Source organism: Rhododendron vialii, chromosome 5a (genome assembly GCF_030253575.1).
Source record: "Rhododendron vialii isolate Sample 1 chromosome 5a, ASM3025357v1".
In the NCBI taxonomy this organism is placed as follows: Eukaryota; Viridiplantae; Streptophyta; class Magnoliopsida; order Ericales; family Ericaceae; genus Rhododendron; species Rhododendron vialii.
The window spans coordinates 42,042,678-42,057,333 of record NC_080561.1 but is presented as its reverse complement, the minus strand read 5'-3'; the positions used below and the strand labels follow the sequence as shown (position 1 = coordinate 42,057,333).

The 14,656-nt window shown below is 38.1% G+C and overlaps 2 protein-coding genes and 1 non-coding gene across 3 annotated transcripts; all 3 read left to right on the top strand.

Annotated features, from left to right (window-relative positions):
- Positions 1-1,314: 1,314 nt before the first annotated feature.
- On the top strand, positions 1,315-5,743 carry LOC131326108 (probable protein phosphatase 2C 65). Its single transcript, XM_058358706.1, has 5 exons — positions 1,315-1,728; positions 3,441-3,788; positions 3,906-4,023; positions 4,125-4,348; positions 5,051-5,743. The coding sequence occupies exons 1-5, from the start codon at positions 1,498-1,500 to the stop codon at positions 5,441-5,443; spliced, it is 1,314 nt and encodes a 437-aa protein (XP_058214689.1). The 5' UTR covers positions 1,315-1,497; the 3' UTR covers positions 5,444-5,743.
- LOC131328125 (small nucleolar RNA snoR100) lies at positions 3,048-3,155 on the top strand. Its single transcript, XR_009200406.1, has one exon. It is a non-coding gene; the product is annotated as a small nucleolar RNA snoR100 (small nucleolar RNA).
- A 1,947-nt stretch (positions 5,744-7,690) lies between the features above and the next one.
- LOC131326107 (cation/H(+) antiporter 15-like) lies at positions 7,691-11,899 on the top strand. Its single transcript, XM_058358705.1, has 4 exons — positions 7,691-8,031; positions 8,980-9,559; positions 9,697-10,121; positions 10,632-11,899. Exons 1-4 carry the CDS (start codon positions 7,792-7,794, stop codon positions 11,766-11,768), a joined length of 2,382 nt encoding a protein of 793 aa, XP_058214688.1. The 5' UTR covers positions 7,691-7,791; the 3' UTR covers positions 11,769-11,899.
- The last annotated feature ends 2,757 nt before the right edge of the window (positions 11,900-14,656 follow it).

Here is a 14,656-nt window from a genome sequence, read left to right as displayed (position 1 = left end):
CCACGGCTGCTGCTACTGTAATTTTTACCTTCTCACCAAAAATCACCCACCGCCGGTGGCCAGGAAATGCTTGTTCTGGCGTCCGATTCCCTTCTCCCCACACGCAACCTCCTCGTCTCCTTCAACCACCGTCACGTCTTCCACGAAAAATCCCAAAGCAATTGATTCCATTTTTCGCAACACCACTTAGGAAATGTATTGCATTAATTTCTAGATTTTTCGATTTTGTCCTTGGACTTAGATTTAAAATTGATTTGAGACCAACCGTGATCGTTGATTTGTTTGATACCTTGATGTGAGGCTGTATCAATTGGATTAATGTGTTTTGCGGAGCTTTTGTTTTCTATCGACTGCTCACTGCAAAATACTGGACGAAATTTCCAGTAACTACATCTCGGCCGAGATTTTCCCGGTACGCCGGAATCGTCCGAGAACAGCCGGAAAGTTGGACGAGATGGAAATGGAGGTCAAGGTTACCGGATTTGTACCAAAACGGAACGTATCGGCCGTGAAGAATGGAATCACTTGCTTTGAGGTTTTTCATGGAAGACGTGACGGAAATTAATGCAATACATTAATTTTAAATCAATTTTAAATCTAAGTCCAAGGACAAAATCGGAAAATCTAGACATTAATGCAATACCTTTCCTTGGTGTAGCAAAGATGGAATCACTTGCTTTGGAATTTTTCGCAGAAGACGTGACGGAAATTAATGCAATACATTTCCTCAGTGGTGTAGCGAATAATGGAATCACTTATTTTGGGGTTTTTCGTGGAAGACATGACGGTGGTTGAAGGAGACAAGGAGGTTGCGTGTGGAGAGAAGGGAATCGGACGCCGGAACAAGCATTTTCTGCCGCCGGCGGTGGGTGATTTTTTGGTGAGAAGGTAAAAATTACAATAGCAGCAGCCGTGGAAAGGGAGAAGAAGAATATAAAGTGTGGAACCCTACAATAACTCAAATTACTTAATTACCCCTTACTGTTACTTTTGAAATTGAAATGATTAAAATAGATTGTCCGTGGGCCATAGGGTAGTATTCTGTTGTTTTATACTTTTTTTTTTATTTTTGAATTACTGGATGAGAGTTATATAATGACACAGTTTAATTTTTGTTAGTAAAAATTTAGGTTATAAGGAAAATAATGAATTTATAACTATATATATTAGTAATTGCGCTAAATCCGAAACGGTAACCGGTACTTGACCGGTATCAATACGTACCGTACCAATAGAAAAACCGAAACCCTTACCGGTACGGTATTGAGAACATTGCTCCGTAATATAAATTTCCATAATTGGCATTTTGTCCTCATGGGTTTGTTACCATTTCCATTGGCCCTGATTCCCACCTCCTTTTGCCCCTGCATGCCCTCCATTCCTTCCTGGCCACCGACAAAGTCACATCCCCCCACCATTTTCCCCCTTCATTTCCCGGGAAAATTTCTGGGTTTTCCCCCAAATTTCCTGGGTTGGCTTTAGTTTTCCTGGAAAAAAATGGGGGCATGTTGCAGCACCGGTGAGAGGCCTCATGGGTTCTTCATGGCGGAGGAGGGGCAGAAGGGGAAAGAAAACAGGGCCGAAAAGGGGAGCGATCATCATCATCATATTCAAAATGCAGAAAATTCCGGGGTCCGTGTGAGGTTTGAAGGATCATCTAGGTTTACATCAATGTTTAGCCAACAAGGAAGAAAGGGTATCAATCAAGATGCCATGACCGTTTGGGAGGTATTTCACATAGAAAATTGTTCTCTTGGGGATATGTTTTCTTTAAAAGATAGGATTTTTTTTTTTTTTTGGATTATGCATTTTTTCCAAAGATCAGATGGGTTTTTCGGGTTGGAAAATGATAATGCCAAAATGTTAATGCATAAGAATCTTGTACCATGTGCATGATACAAACCTTTTATGTACTGTAGAAATAGTTTTGGCATTATCACTGCCCTTTTGGGATACGTCTAACCTATTGAAATTTTGGGCAATCTGCTATATCTATACAGATATAAAGGTGTGTTCGTACGTACGTACGTATTTATATGTAATTACGGTGTTCATATTTTTGTATGCATCGCTCATTCAATTGTCCAGTGGCTATGCAGATTCCAACGACAATACAACGTGATGATGTTGTTTTGGAAAGTAAATTAGTCTTTGAATTGACATAATTGCAAATAATGTGATGACATAATTACAAATAATGTGATGATATAATTGCAAATAAGTTGATCCCTTGTGCATGCTTCCTTTATCCTTTCTGTTTCCTCTTGTTGGCCTTTTTTTGGCTAACCTAAATCATTATCTGTTTCGAGAAGGAATAGGATCATCTTTTTTTATTTTTTTTTGAACGGCAAAGAAGAATATTATATTAAGAGGAGAAAGGAGTACAAAAAGAGAAGGAATAGGATCATCTTTTTTTGTTTTTTTTTTTGAACGGCAAAGAAGAATATTATATTAAGAGGAGAAAGGAGTACAAAAATAGAACAAGCAAAACACGGCATCACAACGCCAAGGATACATCCCAACAAGGTTGGCACCTATCCTAGCACCTATCATATGCCAATAAGCCCAAAAGGTTGATAAGTAATCAACCATAGCAAACCTAGCAAAACAGAACCCCATCACCATAGAACCAAAGATAGTTCCATGACAAAGATTATGGGGATAGTGTCCATAAATTGAAATACATGGTCTGATATCTCGTCTCCAAAAGGAATGTAGAGACATGTTCTTTGCATTTGTGGGTCCTTTCCGGTCCACTTCGATAATTGGAATCGTTCACTTTTTAGACCGCGTACAAAACATTAACCACTTGGGAAACATTTATATGAGAAAACTGTGTTTCGATTCAGAGTTCCAATTAATGTTGATAAAAATGGGTTTCAATTTGTCATTCCTTTTCAGAATTCAGAATCATGACATCTTAGAGGTATCCGTCCAGTCAGATTTTGTCAAACAAAACTTCATGAAACAAGAGGTGCCTTATCAATAGTGAAATTTTACCATATTGTTCTTGTGACTCTGTTGTGCATGCCGATGTTCTGGACTATCAACGAAGGAAGCATGGTAATTTGCACATAAATTGATTTGGGTCTCTAGGCTTGCCCTCTCTGATGCCATTTGGCTTTGATTTGGGGGCATGGTTTTACAACAAAACGTCCTTGTAGCTCCTCTGTTCTTAGAGGTTTAGGGGGGCCACTGTTTTAGTGGTATTCTGAGAGCAGTCACTTTGTGCATATATTGCCAAAGGTTAGGTCTGTCTCCAATCATCTCCCGCCCATACCCCAATGATTGGCGACTAGATGGGTTATGTTATGTTGTTATGTTTTTATTGTTCTTGTGACTCTGCCTCATTTAAGCATACTTAGTATCAATCACTGGCTGAAAGTTAACATATCAGTAATGAAAATGCATGGACCTGAATTTTCATTTGCTTCTTTCAGAACTTCAATGGTGAAAAAGATATGCACTTTTGTGCTGTTTTTGATGGGCATGGTCCATTGGGGCACAGAGTGGCACAACAAGTACGCGACATGTTACCGTCAAAGCTATGCTCAATCTTTAAGCAGTACTCACAAGTTAATGGAACCAATTTCAAGATAGAAGCTGATGAAAAAAACGAAGAAAATTATGAGAATGCAGATTGCGAAGATGATCATAAAAATCCATTCTTTTCTTCATGGAAGAACATTTTAATCAAGTCATTTGAAAAGGTAGATGAAGATCTTTATGACGATGTTGCTCTTGATAGCTACTGCAGTGGTTCAACAACAGTTGCTGTGCTCAAACAGGTATATCCAATGCACATATTTACATTGAGGAGCCTATATGGAGTTGGAAATTGATTTGGCATTACCTTTTAAGATACTACTTAATAGGAGATGATCTATGTGTGTTTAAATTTTTAGGGTGACCACTTGGTGATTGCAAACTTGGGGGATTCACGTGCGGTTCTTTGCACAAGAGATGACACAAATCAACTTGTTTCTGTCCAACTCACGGTTGATTTGAAACCGAATCTTCCAAGTAAGTTAATGTCGTTGTTAGCATCCCTTTATAAAAAAAGTGAGGCCAAAATGTTGGAAGTTATTGACCTTTTCTGTTTTCTCCTTTCTAATATTGCACAGATGAAGCTGAAAGAATTAAGAATTGTGAAGGCAGAGTTTTCGCGATGGATGAAGAACCAGAAGTGTTCCGAATATGGATGCCCGAGGACGATTGCCCTGGTCTTGCAATGTCAAGGGCATTTGGAGATTTTTGCTTGAAGGATTTTGGCCTAATCTCGACCCCTGTAGTTTCGTACAAGAAACTTACAGACAAAGATGAATTTGTGGTCTTAGCAACTGATGGGGTAAGAATCATAAACCCAAGTGTTTTGCTCAATTCCATACCCTCTTTTCCTTAAGTCATTTATTGTGTAGAACTGTAGAACATTCTTCCATAATTTCGAATGCGGGTAGGTCCATTGTGAAAGTTTCCGTATCTAAGTGAAGTTATGAGCATGATCTTGTAAATCGGTGGATGTGTGGATGTCTAGTTGAGCATAAAATAATGTCAATAATCTGTTCGATGTGGACGTTGGTCGCGGAATAGAGGTTCACATCTAGCTTGCCATTCAAAAAAAAAAAAACCATCTAGTTAACGTACCCATGGTAGTAATTTAAGTCTCACGCAAAATAAGATCCTATTTGTAAGGATCTTTGAACTCATGCGTATTGATTAGTTCCATCCAAATGAATAATTCTAGGGACGACATACAGACATGAATTTTTTTCTACGTCGGTCCCACAAACATGTCTTGCGAAATCTTGTTGATTCATGGACCTTTTCTGACCAGTTCTGTGGTTGGTTTCTATGTCCGTAGAATTACGGGTTCCAAAAAGGGCAATGGCCTGAGTATCCTTTTAGCATGACATTTTCAACTATCCATTCAAAGTGAAAAAATACATGAAGACTTTGCTCTGCTTTATACAAAGAATCAATTTAGTCTCCATGATTTGTCTTCTCACCCATGATACAAAACATCATTTAGCTCTACTTTTCTTTTGTTTAGATATGGGATGTGCTATCAAATGAAGACGTCATAACTATCGTCGCTTCAGCACGGAAGCGGTCCATAGCGGCTAGACTTTTGGTAGATTGTGCAGTTCGAGCATGGAGACACAAGTATCCGAATTCCAAGGTCGATGATTGTGCCGCCATATGTTTGTTCTTGAAAAACAAACCTTCACTGACCAAATCTATGTCAGAAAAGAGCCGATTCAGCAACAACTACCCGGAGTTTCATGTTTCCCATCAATCCAAAAACTTGAATACTGATGACGGCCTTGAGACTGTCTTGAATTGCGAAATCGCCTCCCGCCCTCGAGTGGACAATTCTACGAAAATTTCTCGATCCGTGAGTCATGGTCTTACTCCCCAGAAACCAGAAAAAGATGTCAAATAGTTGAAACATACTTCTTTACTCTCAATTGCCATTAGAACCCAAATGAGGTTTTACCAAATTGACTGAATGGCATCTGTAAGTATATATGTATTACATTCTGCAAAAGAGATTTCAAGAAGCCATATGCTGTGAGGAAGGCGAAACATTGCAAAGGTAGTTCAAGTAGTAGTAGATTTTCATAATTACTCTCGAAAAACGAACAAGCGTAAAGGATGTGAAACAACATTGTTTATATTCGCTCAGCTCCTCTACCTATTTGCTTTACTTTTGCATAATGTTGATACTCAGAACTTGAATGATTCTTTCCTGCTTTGGTGCATTATCTGCGTCGTTCTCTTACATTCCCGTTGTATATGGATATGCCAATATCCATACGCTATGGAGAAGGGTTGTGATGATTTTATCTTCTCGAAGTTAGTGAAACGATGGGATGTCGATGGGCTGAAAATCGAAATGATGGGTCTGAAACATCCTTGGGGGATGAAGTTATTGGATTTGCGAAATCTAATCAATGACCGAACAACATCTTGATTAATTCCAGAGCTGTAAGGTTAACGACCGAAGAGCTGTAAGGTTAACGACCGAACAAATGATTAATTCCAGAGCTGTAAGGTTAACGACCGAAGAGCTGTAAGGTTAACGACCGAACAAATCCAAGTTGCGTGGGTGACCTTGGTGACCTTATTCATGTTTTGCACATGCTTGCAAAAGATGCTTAAGCATAAGCAAATCAAGTTGGATTTTGATCCCAGGGATACTCCATCTATATATAGCATAAAAATTCAGAAATTATTTCGATCGTGTTTGGATTATGAATTTGTCCAAAAACACTGCTTAGGTAAAGCATTTATTTTCCGATTACAATCCATTCTGTTGTTAGAAACACTCCAATCTTCAGTTCTGTTTATCATTTTTCGTTGCCAGCTTTTGATGGCTCGCCTAGAGAAGCCAGGCTAGCACAGCTGGCTTTCTCGCCCTCCCACCACAGCGGTGGCGAAGGTTCGAGGGGGGCGTTGTTGGGGTTTAGGGCTATGAACAACCTCTGAACCCTCTGTGGACTAACATACTAACACTCCGCTAACTCTCGCTGATGTATACAATATTGGCAACAAAAAAGAAGAAGATACTCCTAATAACAAAAAGAAATAAGAATTGAGGATGAGTCATCTTTTATGTTTGCTGTATAATAAAAGAGTCCTTCTAGGGAAACCGTCGGGTTGTAGCCCGATTTTGCATCGACCGTTGTGCGGGGTTCACTCTGGACCCCGTATGGATTATTCAAGCCATTCAATAATTTTAAAATAAAAAATCGAGTATCTAAACATATTGACGTAGCGGAATTAACAAAGAAATTAGTTGCGTACTAATCGAACAATTGATAAACTCAAGTTCACGAGAGAAAAAGACAAAATTTGAATATTATTGATTAAAAGCTGCTTAAACATTAGGTTACAACCCCTTTTATAGAAAAAATGTATAACCCTAGCAAAACCCTAACTCGAAAACGAAAATTTCCAAAATTTGGAGAAAATAATAAAATTGGAAAAAGGAAAGAAAAACATGATTTTCCCAAAAAGAATCAACTTCTACGAAATTATATGCTAAAAGTTATTAACGAAACAAAAATTTTCTAAAACGGCAAAAACGTCCAATTGGAGGCCTAATCGAAGGAATTAGGCCGAGAAACACTATTGATCATCAACTAAGGTTGATGAGTATTGACCGCAGCACAAAAATAAGTCAGCCCACTAAGTTTGGGTCCGATCCGAGCTCGTCCGAAAGTTGCCAAATTGGGTAATTTGCAATTAAACAACGTTTGGGCTTTCGAGGCTAGTTATATTTGTCCCAATTCTATAATAACAGGATAAAAAAAGCTAGTTATATCTGTAAATTGGTAACCAATTTTTATATCCAATATGAATTTTATTTGATAGATTTCGAATTGTTCTGTAATACAATATTTTAAAAATCACATAAAATATTATAAATTTCAATATATAATCAATTAAAAAGTGCCACGAACTTCCAAAAAGAACAATTAAATTAGAACGGAATGAGTACTATATCTAGTTTTTAGTAGTCACATCAAAAAAGCGGGCGTTTTATGTAATTCCATAAAAGCATTGTTGAACAAAACAAGACCCATGGTTAATCACCATAAATAGCATAATAAAATCCTGTAACATCGCCTTCAAATTTGCATATCAAACCTTAACAACCACACAATATTTTTCTACCTCCTCCTCCTCCTCCTCCGCGCCTCCGAATTAACCAAGCACTCTGTCAGCACTCTGTAACCAAAACTTTCCCATTCTCCGGCGACATCACCACCTCCGGATACCGTAACCATGTCAGGAACTTCGGGTTCTTCGAGTCTCACAAACGCTTCAATGTCAATAGAAGAAAGATCATTTTGCGTGGAATTTGATCTAAGAATGGCATCTAAGGGTATTTTTCTTGGAGATGATCCCCTCAAGTTCGCTTTTCCGATTTTGTTAGCCCAACTTGGTTTAGTTACTTTCTTTTCTGCAACATTCCGTTTGCTCCTCAAGCCATTCAGACAACCTACTTTTGTTGCTGACATCCTGGTAATTACTTGACTTTATGTTATTCTCATTCTAGTGTTTTTTCGCGAGTCAACAAATATTGTAGCCGTTGAATCGATCACGAAATATGAACACAGTGGTAAATCACACAATGCATACATACCAACGTTCGCTTCAATGGGACTTTGACTCATTATTTCAGACGTGAACGTATTGGTAAAACACAAAAAGACATACCTAGCTACATTCCATCTGAAGGGGGCTAGACTCATTTTAGTCACGTACGTACGTATAGTGTATTGGTACCTGAATGGGGCTACACTCATTTCAAATGTGAACGTAGTGGTAGACTTGCCGGTTTCTCAATGGTGGCGTGGTCGTGGTTCATGGACGTCGTTTGTGTTACTTGGGGCGAGACGAGAGTGATTGATTGATTTCAAAGATTTCAACTCGATTTTGAATGTGTGAAGAAAGTGCCTCAAAATTGAGCAGGACTTTGATCACCTTAACAACAGTTCAGCTGGCTGTCGTTAGCATGATCCTGTGATCAAGTATTTATATGTGCTTCAATGTCCATACTTTTTTCATAGCTAAGTACTAGCATACAAGCTTGTTCTAGTTCGAGCTGTTCTTGTTTTTAGACCAAAGTTTCTTCAATCCACTCTATGAAATAGATTTGTCCAGTTTGCCCTTGTAGACCAAACCACAGGACCCCCTTGGATGATGTGATACGATAGTCTTAGCCTATACAAAACCAACGCATACCCGTCCCTAAAGACATGGCTCTAAGACTTTGGTATATCTGATACGGCTTAAGGTGTCTAGTGAGGTGTAAGCACAAAACGAAGCAAATCCAATGCCCTTGGTGATGATTAGTACATGTTCAACAAATTAATTAGTACTACATGTTCAACCAGATCTTGTCAATCCTATATATGCATTACAATTTGTGCTAATCCAATGCCCTTGGTGATGATTTTGCTTCCACAGGGTGGAATTGCTTTAGGCCCTTCGTTTCTGGGACACAATCAAGAGTTCTACAAAATGATTTTCCCAAAAGAGTCTCTGATTGTGCTAGACGTCTGCGGATTAATTGGCATCCTCTTCTTCACTTTCTTAGTCGGAATGCGAACCGACGTGACCGTGATAAAGAAAGCAGGAGGCCTATCACTCGTCATAGGCATAACCTCTTTCTGTCTCCCAATGCTCCTGACTAGATCTCTGGCCGTGTTCCTGAGATCAGAGGTTCACATGGACAGGAACTTTGAGTTTTCCCTTTTTGCCCTCTCTTACTTCCAATCCATGATTAATTTCCACGGCATTTACAGTATCCTGACAGAGCTCAAGCTCCTTAACTCGGAGTTTGGCCGCCTCGCTCTGTCGTCGTCGATGATCAGCACCCTCTGCTCGTGGTTTTTCGCGGTGGTTGTGAAAACCGTGAACGATGCGCGCCAAGGCGGCTTATCGAAGAGCGTGGTGGGGACCATGTCTTGCAGATTATTATTCGTGTTTTTCATCATGTGCTTCTGTCGTCCGATTATGTTTTGGATGATCAAGAGAACCCCCGAGGGTATGTACACTGAATTTACAAGCCTCTGTCCGCAACTAATTATCTACTACTTTACATTGTTTTTGCTTACTAATTAAGCAATAAGAACGGTTCTAATCGTTGTAGGATCTCTATAACGCGAGCTCATTCTCTAACAGGGAAAACACTGAAGGAACACTACGTGTGCACCCTGAGTCTGATGGTTTTCGCGTGCATTTTTTACTGCGAAGTGATGGGTATCGAGCTGATAATGGGGGTCATAATTTTGGGCATGGCAGTACCCGGCGGCCCGCCTTTGGGCTCGGGGTTGATGGACAAGCTCGAGCTGTTTGTTTCGGCTGTGTTATTGCCTACTTTCATTGTGAGTATTGGACGCAGGGTCGATGTCTATGGGATCACTCTGAGTAATTTTGGGAAGGTGGAGCTTTTTATACTCGGTGGGTTTTTGGGAAAGGTTGTCGGGGCCATGGTGCCTTCCATTTATAGAAAGTTCCCGGTTGTTGACGCTTTCTTGATAGGACTCGTCATGAGTTGCCAAGGTTTCATTGATATTACCTTTTTCAGCCACGCCTTGTATCGTAAGGTAAGAACTACGACTCCAATGCTAGTTGTCATTTCGGTATTTCAAATGCTAAATTTTGACATGTTTACCGTATTTAAAAAGTTTTTTTTAAATGATCTTTGCTTGAATACGAGGAATGCTGTTCTTTTGAATTTCTTCCGTAAAAGTTAAAATCCTAATTGGACTGTAAGTCCATTCGATATGGAGAAAAATGTACAGCCAGAATTTGGCCATTGGCAAATATGACCATTCATTTAGCCATTGGTTTAGCAATGCATTGGAGCATCCAAAGGGTAAATGATCACTGGAATTTGGCTTGGAAGGTTGCTCCATGTAGAGAATTTTTCTAAAGAAAATCAACTCCAAACATGTACATCATCGAAAATCCTACCGTAACACTAAATTTCAAAAAATTTGCGCCAAATTAATGGACAGCGAAATGTCACGTCATTCTACATGAAAGATTATCTCATCGTAAATTTTTACGATAATAAAGGGTCGTACTATATTTATGTTTCATTTATGGTGCAGTATATCACAAAGGAGTCCTTCAGCATCATGGTACTAATGGCAACTCTACAAGCTGGTATTATCAAACCTTTAGTGAGATCCCTCTACGATCCATCAAGAAAAAACAGGGCCTACAAAAGACGTACAATCCAGCACTCTAGACGCGACTCCGAGCTTCGAATCCTGGCATGTATCTGTCACGAAGACAATGTCCCCGCCATCATCAACATCCTCGAAGCCTCGAACCCAACTAGCGTTAGCCCCATTGGAGTGTATGTCCTAGAGCTCGTCGAGCTTGTTGGACAAGCCATGCCGTTGCTCATCAACCACCAAACGAACAAAACATCTCATTCCAATGCTAGAAGCGATCGCATCGTGAAGGCCTTTTCTCAGTATCAGATACGCAACCAGGAGATTGTCGCGGTGCAGTGCTTCACCTCCATTGCGCCTTACGCTACAATCCACGACGATATATGTTCCCTGGCGCTCGAGAAAATTACATCCCTTGTGATCATCCCATTCCAGAAGTTTGATAGCCCCGCACTGAGAGTCATGCAAAATAAAGTCTTGCAGATGGCCTCGTGCTCGGTCGGGATCCTGGTTGACCGAGCCCATGGAATTCTCAAGGCCCCCAAAACCTTGTCAGATTCATGGTTCGCTTTACATGTGTGTGTCATTTTCATAGGCGGGCCCGATGATCGCGAAGCATTGGCATACGGGACTCGCATGGCAGAGCACCCGAACATCAATATCACAGTCATTCGGATATACGAAATCGGACACAAGGAATTTGATTTGATAGAGACCCAACTCGATTTAAATGCCGTGAACGATTTCAGAATCATCCACGCGGACAATAGTAGGGCGGTGTACAAAGACGTAGGAGTTAGCGAAGGGCCGGAGACAGCAGAAGTGCTTCATTCGTTGAGCGAAGGATTCGATCTTATGTTGGTGGGGAGAAGACGCGACGAGGGTTCGTCGCTCCTGATGGGGCTAACACAGTGGTGCGAGGTTAGGGAATTGGGAGTGATAGGAGACATGCTCACTTCTTCCGATTACAAGAGCGAGGCGTCGGTGTTGGTGGTGCAACAGCAGGCCTCCGCAGTAGACAACGTAACCGCAAGCTCCATACAATTGAGCAGCAGACAATACTTGTAGCCAAACAATTCACTATAATGTGTACAATTTGGTGTCCTGTGTAAATTGAAACAAAAAATGTTCCAGTTCCGCTATTTGAAATGTAGGAACACGTTTGGAGTCCAATTAATGAGACTGTCCTTGGTTTCTATGTGCACGAGTTACTGGAGGGTGTTCCGCTTTTTAAAAAAAAATAACTTTTAGAAAAGAAATGTAATTTAAGTGTAATTTTTAGAAAATGAATTTAATTTTAAGTTCAAAAATTATGTGTTTACGCAAATAATTTTTCTACTAATAAGGATCTTGTTTGATAGATCTCATTGAGATCTTTTAAACGGTGCAAAAAAAATTAAAAAATTATTTTTTATTAATTATTTTTTATTTTCGTTATATTTGAGTTTGAAATTACCCCTTTTTTTTAAAAGAAGATTTAAAAAGAAAGCGGTACGGGGCCTTATATACACCCACAAGAAACTCTCAATTTCTTTTTTGGAAAAATTTTATAAATGGTCCCTCTAGTTTGCATGAGTTCTCATTTTCGTCCCTTTAATATTAATTGTATCAATTTTAACCCTATAGTTTTCATTCCATCTCAATTTTGTCCCTCCCCTGACGCCGTCAATGAAACAAACGGAATTGAAGGGAAAAATTGTCATTTTCTCTCATGGAGGGGCTAAATTGAGATTTTATATAAACCAAAGGGACTTTTTTTTAAATTTTATATTTTACTTTCGTTTTTTGCAAATAAAAAAAAAGACCACAAGTAATGTATTTGACAACTAAATATTAGTAGAAAATGTACAAATCAACCCCTTAGCTAAATGTCTTTGTATCATCTTATAATCTCCTTATTTTTTCACCCCATAAAAAAAATGTTCAAAATTCATGTTTATTTGTTACATGAGTGATCTTATGAGTAAGTCCCAAAATAAATACACTTATACCCATATTTTAATGTATTTGATCTCTTAATATTCAATACTAGTGTTTCATTGCTTAATTAAACACAATTACAAGATTTCGAAATATTACTGAACAACTTTTTCTTTTAATCATGTGACAAAGAAAATAATGAGTAAAAATTCAATTGAAAAAAAAATACAATACCAAGACATTTAACATAGGGGTTTCTTTTCGAATTTTCTCATTTTTTTGTGATATATATAGTATAAACTTTAAAAAGTTTCAATATATTTTGATTATTCAATATGAAAGGAGATGAGAAATATATTACATCTGATGTATTTTAAATTTATTTGCAAAAACAAAAGTAAAAAATAAAATTGTAGAAATAGTCCTTCTAGTTTGCATGAAATCTCAATTTAGTCCCTCTGTGAGGAGAAATGACAATTTTATCCTCCAATTCCGTTTGTTTCATTAACGCCGTAAGCGAGAGGGACGAAATTGAGACAGAATGCAAATTATAGGGCCAAAAGTAACACAATTGATACTAGAGAAACGAAAATGAGAATTCATGCAAACTAGAGGGACCACTTATAAAATTTACCCTTCTTTTTATGATCTGGGTATCCAGTAAGAGCATCCACAGTGGTATAATAAAAAACAAAAAGGTTTATAAGGTTAGCAACATTTGCTCAAAAAATGTTTATATTGGAATAACCAAACTTAGAAATATCTTAGCAACTCATCAAATTTTGATCTCTGAATAATCAAAACTACCAATCTTTTGTCAATAATCAAATTTAATTATCTTCACATTTCCTCAATCAAGCATACCATCATTACAAAAAAACATTCTTTCTTCCATTTTCAACATGTTTATAACAAAAATATCTTTAAAATAGTTTTCATTTTTTTGCAAAAATAGTTTTTTTACACATTTTTTTCCCAAATTTTTTTTAAACAGTTTTATTTCAAAACTTTTTTTTTATTAAAACTTTTTTTTCAAAAACTGTTCTTTTGAAAAAAAAAATCTTTTTCTATTCTAAAACTGTTTGTTTTTTTTTTCCCGAAAACTGTTTTTTTTTTAATCAAAGTTTGCAAAAAACTATTTTCTCTTTTTCTAATAACCTATTTTTATTAGTTTGAAAACTATTTTTAAAAAATTATTTTCTATGTCACAATTCCTAGATTTTTATAAGTTAAAAATGTGATGTGACAAGTTTTGGTTATTCAATTTTGATTGTACCATTGTGGATCTCTACATTGCTAACCTTAGCAATCTCATAAATGGATAACCAAAAGATGATGTGGCAACTTTTGATTATTCCACTGTGGATGCTCTAAGATACGCGTAACTTGATTAATTCTAGAGTTATTAGAAACTGTAACATAGCTTGAACAGACTTCTCCAATTTTGAAAAAAGGTTGCCGAGCAAAAAAAAATATTTTGAAAAAAGGTTGTGACATGTTTCCATGATGTCAAATTTCATGATTAAACAGTAGAAAGTTTCCACTTATTGAGGATAACAATGATACTCTCTTTAAACTTTATTGGTCGTAAAATCATTCTCAAAACGTCCGAAGAAAATAGGACGGAGGGAGCATGTAATATTGATTGTCGGACATCACCACCATGTCCGGACGTCTGCTCGATGGCCCTTCCTAATGTTCAGACGCGATCATCGCAACACGTAGGAACAGATACGGAAAAGAGTTTGTGAAATCAAATTGAGTCACTTTAAATATTTTTCTTTTTTGAAAAACGCAAGATCCATTCTTTGCAGACTCAACCCGACCCGAATCGAATGAAGAATCCCATGAATCAAGCTGACCTGGGAAGTTGAAGTTTGAATTGAATGAAATCTGAAGCTTAACTTCTCCCAAATTGGGACCTCTAGCTGTTTCCCCATGTGTGACAGTACAGCAGGGTCGTCAAATTCAACAGTGCAAAACTCACCTCCATTTTTGTTCAAAGTCAAAAAATAGTACAGTACTACCAGCTGCAG

What these genes read in the sequence shown, in the direction of transcription:
- LOC131326108 (XM_058358706.1), top strand. Translation starts at nt 1,498, where the DNA reads ATGGGGGCATGTTGCAGCACCGGTGAGAGGCCTCATGGGTTCTTCATG. An exon ending in ATGCCATGACCGTTTGGGAG is followed by an intron (nt 1,729 to 3,440) that starts GTATTTCACATA and finishes TGCTTCTTTCAG; the next exon opens with AACTTCAATGGTGAAAAAGA. An exon ending in TTTGAAACCGAATCTTCCAA is followed by an intron (nt 4,024 to 4,124) that starts GTAAGTTAATGT and finishes AATATTGCACAG; the next exon opens with ATGAAGCTGAAAGAATTAAG.
- LOC131326107 (XM_058358705.1), top strand. Translation starts at nt 7,792, where the DNA reads ATGTCAGGAACTTCGGGTTCTTCGAGTCTCACAAACGCTTCAATGTCA. An exon ending in CTTTTGTTGCTGACATCCTG is followed by an intron (nt 8,032 to 8,979) that starts GTAATTACTTGA and finishes TTGCTTCCACAG; the next exon opens with GGTGGAATTGCTTTAGGCCC. An exon ending in GATCAAGAGAACCCCCGAGG is followed by an intron (nt 9,560 to 9,696) that starts GTATGTACACTG and finishes ATTCTCTAACAG; the next exon opens with GGAAAACACTGAAGGAACAC.